The 18,229-nt window shown below is 53.3% G+C and overlaps 1 protein-coding gene across 1 annotated transcript in view; it reads right to left on the bottom strand.

Annotated features, from left to right (window-relative positions):
- RUNX1 (RUNX family transcription factor 1) overlaps positions 1-18,229 on the bottom strand; it is a 191,344-nt gene that overhangs the window by 62,151 nt on the left and 110,964 nt on the right. The window contains exon 4 of the mRNA XM_081138437.1: positions 14,574-14,730. Within this exon, the coding sequence (XP_080994563.1) occupies positions 14,574-14,730 (157 nt within the window). The remainder of the gene's footprint in view (positions 1-14,573; positions 14,731-18,229) is intronic.

The raw sequence follows: 18,229 nt of genomic DNA, 5'->3' as shown, positions 1-18,229 counted from the left end.
CCCGTTGCCTCACAGACGGGTTCTGGGTGACGGCATCTGGCTCACGGGTGTGGTGACGTTTTTCCACTCCTTTGTGTTCCTCCGAAATGGACAGCTGGGGACAGTCAGCGGTGGGCGCCCTGGCTGGGGTTGTGGCTTCAGGACCCGGGACCCCAGTGCTCTGCCCCCATCCTGCCCACCCCACCCATCCCTGCGGAGACGCAGCCCTTCCTGGCCGGCACCTGCAGGCCCCTGCAGACGTGGTGGCCGTACCCTGGGGCACGCGTGCTCTTAGCCAAGTTCCCTCGCTCGAATGACCGACGGGCCTGGTATTTGAAGAGCGTGGGTGTGGAGTGTGAAAGGCACTCAAGTGTTTTTCTCAGGAAGCTGTAGCCAGACCAGGAAGAAGCCAGGGGAGAGGACAGGAGAGCAGGTCTGTGATGTAATACTCGGCCCCCCCCAAAGTTGGCTCTGCAGGACCAACGGCAGGGGTGGGAGGCAGGGGTGGGAGACGTGGCTGGGGAGCGAGAACTGCCTGAGGGTCGCCTTGGAGCCTGAAGCGAGTCCTTGCCGGGAGGGGCTCCAGGGCTCCCGTGGCCCTAACGTGGGCCCCACGAGACAAGCAGAGGCCGAGCCCGGAGCACAGGTGACCCTGAGCCTGCTGCTGGAAGGCTCAGCTCCCGGGGGCCACGCCGCAGGGTCACAGGCGCCCTGCGTGGAGATTCACAGAAGAGGGAGCTGAGGAAGGGGGTCACTGAGACCTTCCGTCTCACCCTCGGTTCTGGGTGCCGTGTCACGACTTGTGACCTGAAGCAGCGCAACGCAAGGGGCTGGATCTATAACCCCGTGGAGGTCGAACGCCGGGTGCCTGGGGGCAGTGTGGCCCCAGCCCACGGCCTCTGCTCACACCCCAGCTCTGCCACGTGCCTGCTGTGTGGCCTTGGGCAGGCTACCTAATCTCTCTGCAGCCTCAGCTTTGTCATCTCTGAAATGGGGGTGACCACAGTCCTCCCACCTCATGTGTTGTCGTACAAGTTGAATGGAACCATGGACAGCAAATGTCAAGTTAATTACCACCTAAGACACGGCCCACAGCTGGGGGCCGCCCTGGGCTGTCGGGGTGAGGTGGGTGCCAGTTAGTGTTCTCAGGGAGGTGGAACGGGGCCTGAGGACCCGTCAGGGAAACTGCGCCTCTGCCGAACTTGACGTTCATGCTCGCTCCTGCCCCGCCAGCTGGCGACCTTGCCGGGCAGAACTGTGACAGGATGTGGGGCTCTCTGAACCCCCCAGGCCACAGGCTCCCCGCTGGAACCTGTGTCACCCCCTCAGCGCCTGACTGTTCACGCAGAGGCCAGGAAGAACACCGGCCGCTTCATTCAGTTGGGAGGAAGGTCACGCGAACGTCCCCGGATGCTCGCTGCCCTGACACCCTCCACGGCGAGGTGGCCACGAGGCCCCGGCCTGAGCTGTTAGTCTCCGCGGTTACGGGGCCCTGGGGCCGTGACCTCCTGTAGCCACTGCGGTCTCATAAAGCCAGGGCCCCACACACACGCCACTTCCCCGTCACATGTGGGAAGTAGCTAAACCTCAGGACTGTGGCAAATGGGCACAGTTCCCAAAAGGGCCGAGGCTGGCGCGAGGAATGGAGGTAAGAAGGCGACTAGATCATTTCATGGGGCGGGAGGGGGGGCAGGGAATGACACACGTAGAAGTCCACGCCCCATCGCGGCAACGTCCTCCCTGCCAGCGCGTCCGAGGGGCCACCCTCTCACTCCCGTCCCCTGTGACTGTCCCTCCACGGGCTTGGTTAGCCATCCACCTGGGCTGGCTCCTGAGCCACCGGGCTCCTTGCTGTGGGTCTGGGTCCCGAGTCACCTTCTCCTTTTCGGGGCAGTTTCTGTGGGATGTGAAACTTGCCCTTGGTCACGCGAGGGAAGGCTGTCCTCGCGGGGGCTCGACGGCCCCGGGTCTCGGGGCCCCGGGCCCCAGTCTCGGCGCTCCCCACACACGCACCCCTGCAGGCAAGACGGGCGCTCGCAGCGGAAACACCAGGGAGCGAGGGGGAAGCCAAGGAAAAAAATGCAGCTCCCCAAGCTAAGAAAGTCGGGGGGGCTCAAGGTTTGCTCTTTGCAAATTCTGGAAATCCCGAAAGATGCTGAATGTTGCGGGGAGGATTTTCTTCTTCCTGCGTAAATGGTGCTGGGCGAATTCTGATCACGGACAACCAAGTATTAAAATTAACGTGCCCTCAGCTTCCAGGAGAAATCTGAACCTGGGGTATTTTTCACAAAATACTTTAAACTTACAGTCAGTTCTCACTTTTTCCGCCGGAACAAGCTGACCGCCAAAATTCACGCTTTTGCTCGCTGGTCATTTCCTCACCCAAACACTCCCCGCTCTTCTGGACGGCGGGGCTGCACCATTACTTACCTGGGGGTTTCTGACCGGGCCCGGATCCTTCGAGGGGCACGGACTCTCCTGGTTTCTCGACACGGGGGTTACCTCGCGTGTGCGCGAAGCGCCCGTGCCTGCAGGTGCCTTCACCCACCTGCGTCCACACGGGCAGAGCGCGGACGGGGGGCCCAGCGACTGGCACAAGGACAAACCCCAAAGTCAACGGAAAGTTTGGCGCTTAAAATACAGAACCCAGTTTTCCTTAAAAAGTAGCATTTGTTCGGAATGATGGGTCGGCTGAAAAACAGCTGCTCTCCTCCGAGAAAGCCCAGGACAGGCGAAGCGTGTTCCCTGGAGGTGGCCCATCAAAACGAGCTGTTAGCTCTGGCCCGTGTGTCTCAGCGGTCAGAGCGTCGGCCAAGCACCAGAGGGTCCCAGGTTCGATTCCCGTTCAAAGGCACGCAGCCGGGTGGCAGGTTCCACCCCTGGCCCCCGTCGGGGTGCATGTGGGAGGCAACCCATCGATGTTTCTCTCTCACACCCATGTTTCCCTCCCCCCCCTTCCTTCGACTGTCTCTAACAGCAGTGGAAAAGTATACCCATTAAAAAAAAAAAAAAAGACTGTTTGAGGACAGGGACAGCATTCCATTACTCTTTGTCTCTTCTGATCCGAGGCCATAAAAAAAGGTCAAATGGATCCCCGAGCTGTTCTGTACACTTGCAGTGTGACGGCTCTTTCTGTCCGATTTCACGCTGAAGGGTGGGCTCTCTTCCCGACTCAGGCGGGAGCTCGGCCTCGCAACGGGGTAGCAGGCGGGCCTTTCCTTTCAGGAGGAGGTGCACCGAGCCCCGCCGGGTGCGGCCTGGGTTCTGTATCTCCCTCCTTAGACGTCGCCTTTCCTTTGGATCTTCCTGTTTTCTCTGGTGTCACAGGTCTGAGTATCTTGGGTGAGGACCTGAGTTCTGATCCTCGGTTTAAAGTCCAGGGGTTTTAAGTGCAAACACCCCTGAAACCCTGAATTCGGAGCCCTCTTCAGCCCGAGGCCGCACCTGCTGCCCTGTGCGTCTTGGCCGGTGCACCCAGATTCTCTATCCATCAGGACAGGAGACCAAAGCCCCCTCCCAGGGCTGGCCTCGTCCTAGCCCTGACCCTGCTCATGCCTACAGCCCAGCGCCCCACAGACACACAAGCCCAACACTGTGTGGCCTCTGGTCATGTGGCCCGAGGATGGGCATTTGAAGAAAGGGCGGTTCGGGGTCCTGAGGCCCCACTCACCAGCTTTCACACCCGTGGCAGTGGCTGCAGGAGGCTGGGAGGGCAGGTGGGCGTGGGGCTGAGCAGGAAAAGAGGGAAGCTCAAGGCCCGGCTGGGCGTGGTCGGCAGGGCCTGGTGGGAGCCGACTTCTGGGTACAAGGATATTTACCAAACGGGGGGTTCTGCAAGCTGGGGCTGCACCTGGCGGAAGCCGTCCAGCAGTAGCAATGGAGGTTTCATCCCTGGATGGTCTGCGAGTCCCCAAACACCCTCCAGGCACATTTTCCATCCTTCAGTCTGCAATCCAGGTACCTTTTCCACCCGGCCAGCTCCCCGCCTAGCACCTACTGGCAGTTCTCCACCTCACGGGGAGCAGAGCAAACTCCCTGGGCGACCCCAAGGCCCTCGGCACCCTCTCCCACAGGCGGGGTGCACCGCCCCACTCTGCCCTCTCCGCCTGGACACTTGTCTTGATGCCGTCACCTGGACAGCCTCCTCCTCACCCTAAAATGTCTCAGTTGAGATTACAACTTGCCAGGAAGACCCCGTGCTCTTTACGAGATAACACCTGTCTCCTCGCCATGGTGCTGACCACTCAGAGCAGCGAGGCCAGCTTCACCGTCTGCCCCTCTCCAGCCCTCTGGGCTGTGGCTTCTCTTTGGCTGGGCTTTGTACCTACATTGCTGGCACACAGTAGGTGCTTTGTGCACGTCTGATGATGAATGAATGAATGAATGAATGAAACGTCCTCATTATACAAACTCTGGGGAGAGGCCACAGCTGTAACAAAATAGCCACGGACACTCTATTTCCTGATGGGAAAGGGCTCAGAGCCTGGGAGAGACGCGCCCATCAGCACAGGGAACACACGGCCCATCGCGTGATCTGTCCAGCAAATGTCTGGAACAATTATTCACGTGTTTGCTTATGAATATGTACGAAGTTCCTGCTGTGTCTTGGGCACTCTCATTGTGCAAGCTTCCGGGTAGGATAAGGGACTACAGATTCCATGCCACGGAGAACCAGAAGCTCCTAACTTTCGGAGTCAGCGAGACGCGCGCTAAGCCCTGCCTGCCCGTCTCCTCCACCCTCGGCCACGCTCACTGGGGGCAGTGGCAGCTCTTCCTCCGAGGTCTCGACATACCCATCATCTGGCGTTAATCACCCTGGTAACCTTTCGGGGCGCGTATAAAAAGCACTGCCATACCCATTGCACAGGCGGGCAGACTGAGGCCAGCACATTTAGTGAATACCGCAAGCATGCCCACTTCTCCTTCCAAAGACCCGCAGGCTTGTCACAAACAGATGTGTGCTTCTTTTTTGTTATTACACATCAGAGGGATATCCACTGGCACACACTGGCTTTACTATAAAATCTGGGCCCGTGGACTTGGACAGAATACAAGAACACAGTGGTCAGATACCTCTCCAAGTAACAGCCAGGTTAATCGATGCTCTGTTTATCTGTGGCCAAAAACACACAAAAAAAGCAACACGCATGGCCGTTTGCTTGCCGTTTCTGCAAATGCGGAGATACAGCCTTCAGAGGCCTCCCGGGTGCAGCCGGGATGTCCTGCCATGCGGTCCAAGGCCAGCTGCCCTGGCACCACCATGTGCTCCCCTAAACCTGGGAGGAGCCCGCAGTTCCAGCAGGAAGAATGTGATGCTGTTAGTTGCCAGCCTGTGGACCCAACGACAGGCCTGGTGATTACTTGGCCCCATTGTGCAAAAGCAGTGTTTATTGTTAAAATACGATCGGGAATTAGGGGGCATGTATGAATCATAAATATTTGCATGCCGCTAATGTTTGGACAAAAGAGCTGGAAGGGCTGAGTTGGGAGAACTTCTTTTCCCATGAACAGCAGTGCTTCGAATTACAGAGCATATTTAATTTCGTCTCTCCCATCGCTAATCTGCAATCTCGGAGCCCGCCCCGCTGGCCGTAACCCTTTCGCAGCCCGAGGCCTCTGTGGGGCCGAGGAACAAGGTGAGGGTTGCTGCTGTTTGGTACGGGCCCGGGGAGTTCCCATCGTTTGCTCTGCAAAGTCAGTGCCACTGCAACAGCTCTCACCAGGTAGTAACGCCTGAAGTATGTCTTATCTCAGGCCATCTGCTCTGCACCACCCCCAGCCCTGTGGACAAAGGCAGAATCGAGCTCAGACAGGCCAAGTGACTTGCCCAGGGACACACAGCTCCAAGCCAGTGCTCTCAAGCAGGGGCCATCCTCCCCACTCCCGCGGGGACTTTTGGAAATGTCTGCTGGGGACATTTCTGGTTGTCTCAACGGGGAGCGGGTGCTACTGGTTACTGGGTAGAGCCCAGGGATGCTGCTGACCACTAGATGCTGCACAGCAAGGCCCAACAACTACAACTGAATAACCAGCCTGGATGTTGACAGTGTCCAGGGTGGGCTCCCTCCTCTCAGGGAGGAAGCCAATGAAGGCCACATACTGACCGCCAGGCGCCACTGCCCTGGGCAATCATCATTTGAAAGTGTGTCATGAGTCCCCAATAGTCACCGACGAAACCACTTGGCAGTTTTCAAGTTAAGAGATGGATCTTCTGTGTATGAAAATCCTTAGGAGTCCACCTCTTAGGGGCTTCTGGGCTTCCCTTCTTGTCTTTGCCATGGTGTGTGGGGCTCGGTCACCACTGCTGTCCAGTTCCTTCCCCAGAGACCTCAGTCTAGGTGAGAGGTGGGCTCAGTGCCGTCCGGGGCTCAGACACCGCACGTGGACTCCAGCCGCACAGTTAACTCATGGTCTCCCGTGATTGTCGCCTGCAGAATCTGGGATCTGGGTGCTTCACTGTGGGGGCTTCCAGGAAGCCAGAGAGTTAGGGGTGAGGGTCTCTACACAGAGTAAAGGCAAACAAAGGGAAACCAGAGGAGGCACTCCCAGCCGAACTTCGTCCAGGAATCCAGCCTGCAGCAACACTGCCTTCAGGCACTGAGAAGATCTGGAAAACTCTACTTTCAACTTTTTTTCAAGCCATCTTTCCCCGAATCTCAGTGTGGAAAACAGACGATGGAAGGACTAACATGTCAGGGCAGGTGGGAGAAAGCTCCAGAAGAACCCAGCATCTGTCTGCCTGTGCTACCTGCAATCCCAGGGTTGTCTCCAAGACGGCCAGCTTCCCTCTCCTCTCCCTCCCTGTGTTCCCCCCAGTTTTGTTTCAGATGTGCCCACCGAACCCTTTCTGGTTCCTGCAAGGTGTCCGGCAACGGCAGAGACCAGGGCCTTGTCTTTAGTACTTTTTAGTTCGAGGGGACACAGTAGTTCGTGTTCCTAAGTCTATGGATCTGAGGCCCTTTGAGGGAAGCTATGGGTGGGGGCTGGGGTGGGGCACTGAGCACGGGGAAGCCACGAGCACTTACTTCATTGCTTCTGAGGTCCCTGTGGACCTGCACCTGTGGGATGTTCCTGAGGGAAGAGCCGTGCGGGACAGTCCTGCAGAAAGGGCTCCCTGCTGCGGGGCCCACCCACCTGCAGCCACCGCGTGCCCGTGACCGGGATGGGCAAAGATGGGCAACTCTGCACACACAGCACAGGTGTGTTTCCATATTTTTAAAAAGACTCTAATACTCAGGGATGAACTCTAATTTTACTTTTTACTGTGTGTGAACTTTTTAATATAAGTTTCTCACAGATTTTGTAGGGAACAGAAAGTACTGGAGAGGAGAGGCAAAGCGGACATTTCACAACTGACTATGCTGAGTGTGGAGCTGTAGCAGGGCTCTCGGGCTCGGCACGACTGGCATTCGGACTCCAGTGGGTGTTGGTGGCAGGGCTGCCCTGTGCACTGTGGGATGTGGAGCAGCACCCCTGGCCTCTGCCCACTAGATGCCAGTAGCACCCATCCACACCCCGGCTGTGGCAGCCAAGACCGTCTGCAGACATTGCCAAGTGCCCGCTGTGGGGAGCCACCGAGTGAGGCCCATCAGATGGACGAGAGGATGCCGTACCCCGGAAACTAACAGTACTGAGCGCCAGCTGCACCTGGACTATAAAAGTGATGAGCGGACGGATGCACAGGCCGCTGACCATACCTGCCCTGAGGTTTCGAACAGGATGAGGGAGCTAGAACATCTGGAAAGAGCGGGTGTGTTAGGTGCTGGAGACACTACTCAGAGAGGCAGACAGAGCCCGAGGAGTTTAGATGATTCCTCGTTAATTATCATAGATAATCGATAGATAGATACTGACTGTGCTCCATACAGTGGTTTTGAATAGAAGGAAGGAGAAACACCTGTAAAAACCCCAAAACCAATGCCCTGAGCAAACTGGAGCTTTCCCCCTCCACACGGGCCCCTCCCTCCTGGCCCTGTCCTGGGGATCTGATAAGAGCACAGATCACAGCCCCGCACAAACGGCCTATTCCTGTGCGTTGCTTTGTCTGAGCCAAGGGGAGGCTCCTCTGTTTGCATGAGGAGACTCACTGAGGGCCCCCCCCCCCCGCCAGCCTCCCATTAACTGGGCCCTGGAGAGTCCTGGGATCAGGAGGTTGGGGGCAGGTAATGGGGTTCCTCAGTTTATGCACCCACCCATTCCTAATGACCGCCTTACATCTCAGGGTAAAAGCAGGCATTACTCTAAGCTGCAAAATAAACAGGAAATTTACTAACATCTTCTTTGAGAAAAATGCAGCTTAAGTGGCTCCTAAATGAATGTTTCCTCGCCGAGGAAGTCGGAGCACAAGCATCTGACTCCAGCAGCAGCAAGGCAGCGGAGACTCCCCGAGGAGGGTGAGGGGATCGCCGTGTGACGTACGGCTCCTCGGCTACCTGAAGCCCCTGTTGAGGAAGTTCAGTGACGTGAAACGGAATTCCTAAGTGGGGTACCTGCCCGCCCGATACGGGCTCACAGAGACTGGGCCACATGCCGGGACCCCACCTCGCCCTGTTCTCCACGCAGACCGAGATCCATCTCTGCTGAACGCGGGGCTCAGCCCTGAACCCGGGATGGACAGGCGCTGCCCGAAGCCCACGAATGCATACGGACAAACGGAAGAGTCTTGAGCAGCAGTCGGCCTCCGCGCCCCGCGACGGAGCCGATACATGGGCACGTTTGGAAGTCCTCACGGGCAGCCCGTGAAGTCGCACCGCTCGCTCACTAATTTCTGTTCATTGCTTTATTTAGGCTTCAGATGAGATGATGTAATTCACACGGATTTGGTCCTCAGGGACAATTTGGCCCGTGAAGTCATCTCAGTGGATGCGCACACACACAGACATCCCCCCCACTGGCTAAAGGTCCGACAGCTCCGTTAAAAACACACAACACCACCTCTCCGCACCGACAGCCACGGCTATTCAGACGTCCCTTTGCTGCACTGAAGGAGTTTTAATCATCAGCAGAAAGAAAACAGCCACCAGACAGGACACCATCTCTCTTTTCAGCAAGTAATTTTTCTTTAAAACTATAAAAAAGAAACACAGAATATGTTCTTCCACAAGCAGTCCCCTCCACCCTCTCCTGTCCCTCGCCAAGCGGCACAGAAAGAAAACACACCCCTGATTTATTAGAAGCAGAGCAGCCTCGCGGCCGCTGGCTGGGCCTCTGTTTACGTCTGTGATGCTCGCAGCTGGAACAGGAAGCTCTAAGATCACTCGGCCATTATTCCTCTCCGGGCACTTTCTGACTGATGTCCCTGTCCCCAGCGAGTGCCAGCCGGCTGGCAAGGAAGGGGTGGCCGGTGTGTGGGGAGAAGGCTAGATCTGTCCGTCAACTCTAAAACATTGCTCCTGCAAATAACCTTGATTTCAGAAAGCTGTCTGACATCCTCGGCGATCCTGACACTTCATAAAATCAGCAAGAAGGCCGTGACCGGGTAAAGTGTGAAACCGTTCCCGGCACACGGGGTTCCCAGCGTGCTCCCCCCTCGGTCCCTGCCAGGGCGTTAGGGGTCAGGGACTGTTCCTGGTGGGTGACTGGGGGTAGGGAGCAGCTGGCTTTAAGAAAGTATTGTTGCCCTTTTATTGGGAAACATAAAACAGAGACCTGATCTCGAGAGATGAGTCCCGTCAGATCATAGACGCCAGCTCTCGACCTGCCCTCTGAGGGGCTATTTGCCAGGCCGCCCGAGGCGCTGTGTGTCCGAGGCGGGGTCTCTTTCCATCCATATTTGCCCACACTGAAGTCTACAAACAGATGTCAGTATCTACGTATTATTTTAAAGTGTAGACCAATCACAACCCCAAAAAGGAGGGGGGATAGGAGAGCTGATTTTAATACGATCAAGCCTGTCCCCTGCATTCTCTTCAGGAGATCTGACGGCCAGCTGGCCGTCTTCAGGGCTCTCCAAGCAGCGAGCTGGGGCTGCCAGCGGAATTCTCCTGCCCTCACTAAGTGAGTCTGTGCGGAGCAGAGAATGACCTGGGTCCTGTGATAACACCGTGAGTCATTCGGGCCACTGCTCAGTAACAGCGGCTCCGGGAACACACGGCTCTGTTGGGCTGGAGTGCCCTTTCCAAACATGCCTCTCTTCCTCTCACCCACAGCCTCTCATTCATCTGAAAGGCGACCTCCCCATACAGCCCCCCCCCCCCAAATAATGCAAAATAACCTAAGAATGAAAATGCCTTGAGTAAGAAACACTCCACAAACATGCAGCAGCCCAGACTGCGGGCGTAACTATCGTGGCCGGGAAGACATTCACAGCCAGGGCCCAGGGAATGAGTTCCATTTTATAAACGCGCTGGGGGAGGGCACTGTTTGAAAGTGAGCAAGATTAAAGTTGTCAGGGGGGCATCGTACACACAGATCCGCCCAGAACAGGAGCCCCATCCCAGCGGGGCACAGACCCGTGGCCTCGCTGGCGGCCGGGCCAGTCGCATGGCAACTCTGCGGCGAGGGGCCCAGGGGGTCGAGAGAAGAGGTGCCCCCGCGTGACAGACGGGCCTTTCCCTTTAAGGGGGGCTCCGTGCGCGCACCCCGACAGCCTTCCAGAGGTCGGGACCAGCAGCCCGAACGGGACCTGCTCTCCCACATACACAAAGCGTGTCCTGGCCACAACGCACCCAGGTGTGGCCAAGGCAGCACAGGGTACAGGAAAGTCTCTCTCTCTTGCTTGTTTACATGTGTGTTTTCTGGTTACCCACAACGTGTGGCACAGATCCAGGCTGGCCCTCCATGGTCAAGGTGAGGTTCCAAATCCACAGACTCTTGGCTTGGGGGCCCACGGGGCCCCGGAAGGTCCGTAGATAAGCTTCGGTGGCCCCGGAAATTGCAACCGTACAGGACACTGTGTGTGTACATGGACTTGTGTGTTTTTTCCCCCGGGGAGAAGGCTTCCAGAGGATTCTCAGAATCGCCTGTGATGTTCCCCAAAGATCAACAATCACATCCTTGTTAAAATCAGGAGGGTCTGCAGTGGCTGCCCCCTCTGTCACCGTGTGGTTGGTGGTACAGTCTGGCAGATTTCCTGTTTGGTTCTGAAGTGAATTAGCCGAAGCCCTGTTCCCTGACGGATCAATTCCTTTCCGACTGATTAAGGGCTCGGATAGGGCCGGAAGCCTTCATAGATCTCATTGCTAAAATTTCTCAAATGTCTCTCAGCCACAGCCATGATGTCCTTTCTCATAACTGAAAAGGTCCATAACACCCGCCTTAGCGGCTGATGCAAACTGCTCATTAACTTGGCCGAAGAGAATTCCTTTTGATCCTGAACTCCCATTTTCGGGAGGAGGGAGGGGGCGTCCCAGGACGTGTGGTTAAGTGCGAGTGGTTCTGAACCACCTGCGTGCGGGCACAGCCCCTCATCTCCGGGGCTGCCGTCTCGCCTTCCTTCGTGAGGGAACCGTCACTATATGGAGGCGACATATCAACGCGAGAAAGTGCCAGTGGTCAGACGCACCCCAAGCAAGATTTAAGACCCACGCGGAGGAAACGGAGGGGAGGGAGGAGGAAGGTGGACTGCCAGAGCTTCACCAATGGGTTTTAGGGGACAGTGTTGTCAGCAAGGCCGTAAAAGCCGGATGGGCAGGTTTTCCCAGTTGCAGGCTGAACTTGAGGTTAGAGCCTCGGTCCTGGACCTCAGCCAGCACCCAGACAGATCAGTTTTGCAGAACAAAAAAAAAAAACCCTCCATGTTCAACCGCTGGCAGTTTCTCGAGGCGTGACAATCCCCACGGACTGGCAGCTGGTCAAAGAAAAGGGAACTTCTCTCTCTCCCCCCTTCACTGGGAACTGAGCCCCGGGCCCCCGGGAGGCTCCACCAGACCGGTGCCCGGGGTCAGAGTGTTAAACTGCGTGGAAATGTGTGGATGAGCCCACAGCCTGGGCCTCCGCGGCCACTGCGGGGTGTGTCCATGCCAATGACACGCTTACAGGCACATTTTCAAAAACAGAAAATGAAATACAAAATCGTCCTAAGATCACTTTAAAGGAACCGTAATGAAACTTGTGAAGGACACATTCAGTGCAGAAGGTGGAGACTAATTGTCAAAATTAGTGAGAATCATCTGCTGTCTTCTTAATGGGAGCAAATTACAAAGAAAAAAACCTGGCAGCCTTCATGTCGACATCTACACTTGAAAGAGTAAAACCGAGTTGCATTTTACGACTATGGAGAAATTATTAGACAAACAGGGCCCTTTTGACAGCTCATTTTTGTCTGGTTGTACCGACCAAAAAAAAAAAAAAATCACTTAAGACCAACAATACACACGGTGACCGTAACTGGGCCAGACGTCCGCTTGGGGTTCCTGGGGTTCAGACTCCCTATTATCGCTCATGGGAAGCAGCAGCCACCATTGAAAAGACATACTGTCCACTTAGGGTGTTTCAATTAGCTTTCTCTTTCCGGGTTATCAGACACAGCCCAGCCTTGGTCATAGCTATTTTACTTTGGGTTTTATGCAAACTCAAGGGCACATTGGCACGAATCGGGCAGCCGAGTGCAAACAATCCACACCTTGGGGAAACAGTTCGCTGTTACCCAAGTAAACACGAGCGCCTATTAGTCACCCACTCAAAACAGAAATGGCCAACGAGACGAGAGACCAGCCCCCGATGCCAGAAACGGGGGCCCGCTGCTTTCAGAACCTCATTCTTGACCGTCACCGACCTGCCAGAAAGCCCCGGCCGAGCTTCTTGTGGAAAATGCCACTGGTGTTGGCCACGAAACAGTTTCCAGGACTTTCATAACCAAAACCTGACACGTGGACCCAGGCAGAGGCATCCTAAGCTAACATCACTTTCTCAGGAAAGGCAACCAAACCATCCTCAGCTATCAGTTCCTGGGGGTGGGAGCCCACGGAACTGAGCGGAGACTGTGTGCCAGGCCGGGAGGCACCGACCAGGAGGTGGGGCCCCGGCTTTTTATTGGCTTCGCACCCACTCTGCCAGCTACTCATCCGAAGCCTTCAAGATGTTTTCTGAACACACATCTCTGAATCATAATGTGAATTCCATTTGCTGAAAGGCGGGGACTTTTAATAGAACAAGTGAACTCATTTAATGGCTTAGGCTTTTATACCTCCTAGCATCCCTCTTGCTTTCAGTAAGTGGATGTCATTTTTTTTTTTTTTTTTTTTGCATTTCCCTATTATTGACATAGTACTATGAACATATATTTTCAACCATGTTATTTTTTTAAAAAAATTTCCCCATCTGTGGTTCTATTTTGAAAATGCTCCAGGCAGCTAGCATAGCAAAAACAATAGCCAAAAACATCAACACGCCTTCACTTTCTTCCTTTCAACTAACCGAATTCCCCAAGAACACAGATTCCCTTTTATTTGTGAACGCCTTTGTAAGGAGTGACGATGACTCTTTTGTTATATGTCCACCAGTTGTACTTCTATTTTATTTTTTTCACTACAACAGTCATCTACCGTGATGTGGGTATTTATTGTGTGTTTTTACTATACTCAAAATACCTGCAATTCATAAGCTTATTCAATACCATATTATAGAAAGGAGATTTTTGAAACAAACTATTCTGTCTCTTCCGGTGAAACTTTTGGTACTTACTGCTATTTATAAAGTAGGACATAGGTCCTTACAATGTAGAGAAAATACAATATTTGAAAATAACTGGAAACTGGAGGAGACTACAATGAGCCAAGAGTTAGCCCTCTTTCTGCTCTAATTCTTTGAAAATGGGCAACAAATAAGAACACTACCCATAGAACTGCCCTAACCCAACAGATCCTCTGGACGGTCCAGCCTTTACTATTGTTAGTACTGAAAATGTGAGCTGGGCTACCCCCAAATAATAACAAGGCCTCCAAATTCCATATAACAGGAGGTCATTTGCTGTCAAGTTGACCAAGCACCGTTTCTTCCTATTTTACCACAGAAAGGTAAGCTTACTTGAAACTGCATTTCAATAATCATACCCTTTATATCCCTACAATGATTAGAAATGGTAGTTTGAAACTCTGTCATCTGCCTGGCAGGGCGTGGCTCAGCGGTTGAGCGTCAACCTGGGATCCAGGCGATCGGAGTTCGATTCCCGGTCAGGGCACATGCCCGGGTTGCGGGCTCGATCAATGACTCTCTTATCATTGATGTTTCTGTCTCTTCCTCTCTCTTAAATCAATAAAGATATATTAAAAAAAAAAAAAAGAAACTCTGTCACCTGCCATAGAGAGCACTCGGACTCTAAGCGCAAGGCTTCCATTGTACAGATTTCTGAGAATTAGTTTCCATGACAGTAAGTCTTATATTTTCACACCTTAGAAAAGAGCTGAGGGTTTTCCCTGAAATTCACAATTCATGTTTTACATGTTGCAAACCAGAAAGCAATACTGTAAAAGCTAGATTCTGTTAAAAATATTAAATTTTAAATAAATATTTTTTAAAAGCTCGAGGGAGCGGTAATAACAAGAGGAAAGACTGATTCTAGGAATCCCAGCACAGAAACTTCTAGAGTGTTGCAAATTGGGTCGGTTGCCATGTAGATACTTTGGGTTTCAAGTTCGGTGCTGACAGCTACCTACCTCTTCCACTCCGACCGACAAACCTGAGGTCGTTGAATCTCGCGACTTGGTTCTTCATGGCCGCGGTCGCATTTCTCAGCTCGGCCGAGTAGTTCTCATCATTGCCGGCCATCACGGTGACCAGGGTACCATCTGGAACGTCCCCCAGGGCCACCACCTACACACCGGCCAAGGGACAAAGGCAAACATCAGGAGTGTCATAAACTGTGACGTCATTTACGGAACAGTTGTTCTAAAATTAAATGTATAGCTCTAGCCGGCTTGGCTCAGAGGCTGGAGCGCTGGCCTGCGGACCGAAGGGTCCCAGGTTTGACGGACCTCGGCTGCAGCCTCGATCCCCGGCCTGGTCCGGGTGAGTGAGGGAGGCGGCCACTCGATGTGTCTCTCTCACAGAGATGATTCTCTCTCTCTCCCCCTCTCCCCCACCTTTCTCTCTCTCTCCCCTTTTTACTCTTTCTGAAAAGCAATTAAAAAAAGTATCCTCGGGCAAGAATAAAAAAGATAAATAAAAATAAAATTAAGTGAATGTTCCATGACCCTTGTCAGTCTGCGCAAGGAAAGCAATCCTAAGTTAAGCAAAACATCAAAAAAGTTATTACTGGGAAGAGTTACTTTGAATTCCATTTTGCACAGCTAAATGTAAATTTTCAAATCCTGTAACATTCACCTGAGAAAGCCACGTAGGGGTGCGGGGCTCGGCTGGGGCCAGGCTAGCCGCGGCGAGGACCCGGGAAAGCTATGCCTTTTTGCAAACACTCAGCTCTCTCAATTCTCCACGTCTGAGACACGGAAGGTCTTGCTTCTGGAAGTTTTACAGCCTGACCCATCTTCCGCTTGCCCAGGCCTCCAACGCAGGCCTAAAAGGGGCCCTTTGCTTTTAGGTGTCTAAACTTATTTCTGCTACAACGAAATGTGATCATTGCAACTGAATTGCTGGAGATTCGAAACTGTCCCTCTGCAGTTCACCTCTGAAACCCCCTCGTGTGTCTACGGCCTTGGTTTTCACCAGCAGAGAGTTCGGGCCCGTGTATCTGTGAGCCCCAGAGGTGCGTTAACTAGGTCCTAACGGGACCCAGGCCTCCTCCCACCCACTGATCTTGAGGAGATTCCTTTCCTGTCATTGAACAGAAATCAACTTCCTATCAGGGCCATTGGAGAAAACTGGCAGATGCGTATGTTTGCTATTTGGGTGACAATGCAGCAGCCATTTCAAAGTAAAGTGCCCCAAAGGACGGCACAAAGGCCCTGTGGAGCAGTGCCCACTCCCTGGTCGTCTTTTGACCCTTCTAGAAATAATTTTCTTGAAGGAAAATTCATCAGCTACATTTCCACTGTTTCTTGTTTGTCAAGTGATTGCAGACTCTCAGATCAAAATGCCCCCCATTTTATTTGTTCTCGCCATTTCTGGTCTTTCTGAGGGCGCTTTCTCCATCACCAGTGACGTCTGTGCTGTTCACTCCAGTTACATGCCATCCACATGGTTTTGTTTTTGAGTCCAGATGGGAAAGCATCCTACAGCGTCACCTCTTCCCCCGTTTGGCACCCCCCGATTTTCACCTAATCATCGCTGCATCATGTCTGGCCAATACCTACGGGTTTGGCCTCCTGTTCTGGCTGCCGTAGGCTGGCTTGTAGCACAGCAGAACCACGGCTCTCAAAATCCCGTCTCCGTGGCCTGCCTGGCCACCCCGCCCCGGGTCCCCAGCTGACCGCCTATGGTTTGGGGCAGCGCAGGGCTCCCGGCTCTGGGGCTGCGGGGAAAGTGAGCCACCCGCAGGAGGGAGGGCGGACACGGGGCACCGGCTCTCACGCGACAGGCAGGCTCCTGCCGCCCGGTCTATCCAACGTGCATTCTCAAACAAGGCCTGGCCTTTGTCTCTCTTTCTAATCCTTTCCATCCAATTGGTGGACATGTTTTCTATAAAGGAGGTTTAAAAACACAGCTATTTATTCCCCGAGCACCCTCTAATTAGGTATTTAGTTCCCATTATAAGTGTGTTTGTTGCTGTTTAATTAAGAGCAGTAATATGACGATTCCCTTTTGTTTCAAAACATCACTGAAGTAAATCTCCCCGACCAGTTGCTGCCGTCTTACCCGACTCCCACAAACGGCTTGGCTTAATTCTCTTAAAAAATTCAGTCTCTTAAAAAATTTTTCCACTTTCCCTCCACTGTTTTCAGTTCCCTCTGTAAAATTAGCTTGCAGTGTTGAAACGTCCCCCTTGAACACATATTCCTACTTCCCCAGGCCCCTCGCGCTGGGGTGGCCCGGCCTCTGGATCTGAATTCCACCCCCGGCAAGTGCACGGGGGCAGGCCCCCCACGCGGCTGCCAGGCCCGGCCCCACGCGTGGGGCGCGCTGCGAAGACGGGAAAAGAAACGCTCCTGCTCTGCAGCTACCGAAACGTGTTCCAAACCACCGCCCTCCCTCGGGCTCCTCTCGCAGTGCTCCCTGCCCGCGCCCCCCCACCGTCAGAACTGCCCTCAGCAGCAACTGTGCAAGCTCACGAGGCCTTCGCCGAGGGACACAGGGCGAAACGCTCATGGCGGCTACATCAGAAAAGACTGTCGAGGCTGGAATTTGAGGCTAAAAAAAATTAGGAGTTTGACTCCTACCCCTCTGTTTTTTTCCTAAAAAAAAAAAAAAAAAGCAGCAGGAATCGCAGATACTTGGGCGCTAAAACATCATTTACTTGGCCTTTTATTGATCTTGGAGGGATTTTTTTTTTTTCTTTTGCATGTGGGGAAAGAGGAGAATATTAAATCCAGGAAAATTACATTAATTTAGATAACGTATGTCATCTAATGATTAAAAAGCACACTCAGACTAAGGCAGAAAAAAATCTAAATTTAAAACTAACATGTCTGCTAATTTGAAAGATTTTATCACTGATAAGCAATATAAAGAGAATTTTTTTAAAAAAACCTAACTTTAAACAGAAAAACACAGCAACTGGAATGAACAGCGATAAACAATAGGTGAGGAAACACAAACATTTTCATTTTAGCACAGACCAAACAGGCAAGAAGGGACTTGTCGGCCAAAGGGTATCTCGCGTTTTGTTTTACTTCTCTGTTTTTAAAGTATCAGGAAGTTGGGCAAAATATCAACCCTCCTCTACAGGGCCCTGCCCACAGTGCCCTCGGCCAGGCTGCTCACAGTTCAAACTGGCATGGAAACCAACTCTAATTAGGCTGACATTACAGTTACAATTCACTTATTCCAAATCCCTTAATTTTCCAGTGTTTCAAAGAAAGCTGTGAAGTGGAACTCAGGGTTCAGCGGAGATGACACTGAACGCACAGCCCAGGACTGCGATCTCACCGACAAGACAGGCGCGTGACCTGTTTCTTCTCTTACGAAAAGAATATTGCTATCAGCATCCCGGGCCTCTGGCTGGCTGACGGCGCCCTGAGCCTGTGCCTCCGGGTTCTGGTGCAGCGGGGCCTAAACAAACTGCAACGTTACCGTTTCATTACGTATTATGAAACCTATCCTGAGCCACCCACACGGCTTTGGAGGCCGCTTCTGGAAATAATGGGTAACAGAGCAAATTTAAGATTTTTCTCAATAGTCAAGTATTCATCTCTCCTACCCTAAAAAAAAAAAATAAAGGTGTTCCGTGGGAGAGAGGGGGCACATTTTGGGGTCCAGG

The sequence above is a fragment of the Miniopterus schreibersii genome (assembly GCF_964146895.1).
Source record: "Miniopterus schreibersii genome assembly, chromosome: 5".
Taxonomy (NCBI): domain Eukaryota; kingdom Metazoa; phylum Chordata; class Mammalia; order Chiroptera; family Miniopteridae; genus Miniopterus; species Miniopterus schreibersii.
This window is presented reverse-complemented; position numbering and strand designations above follow the sequence as displayed.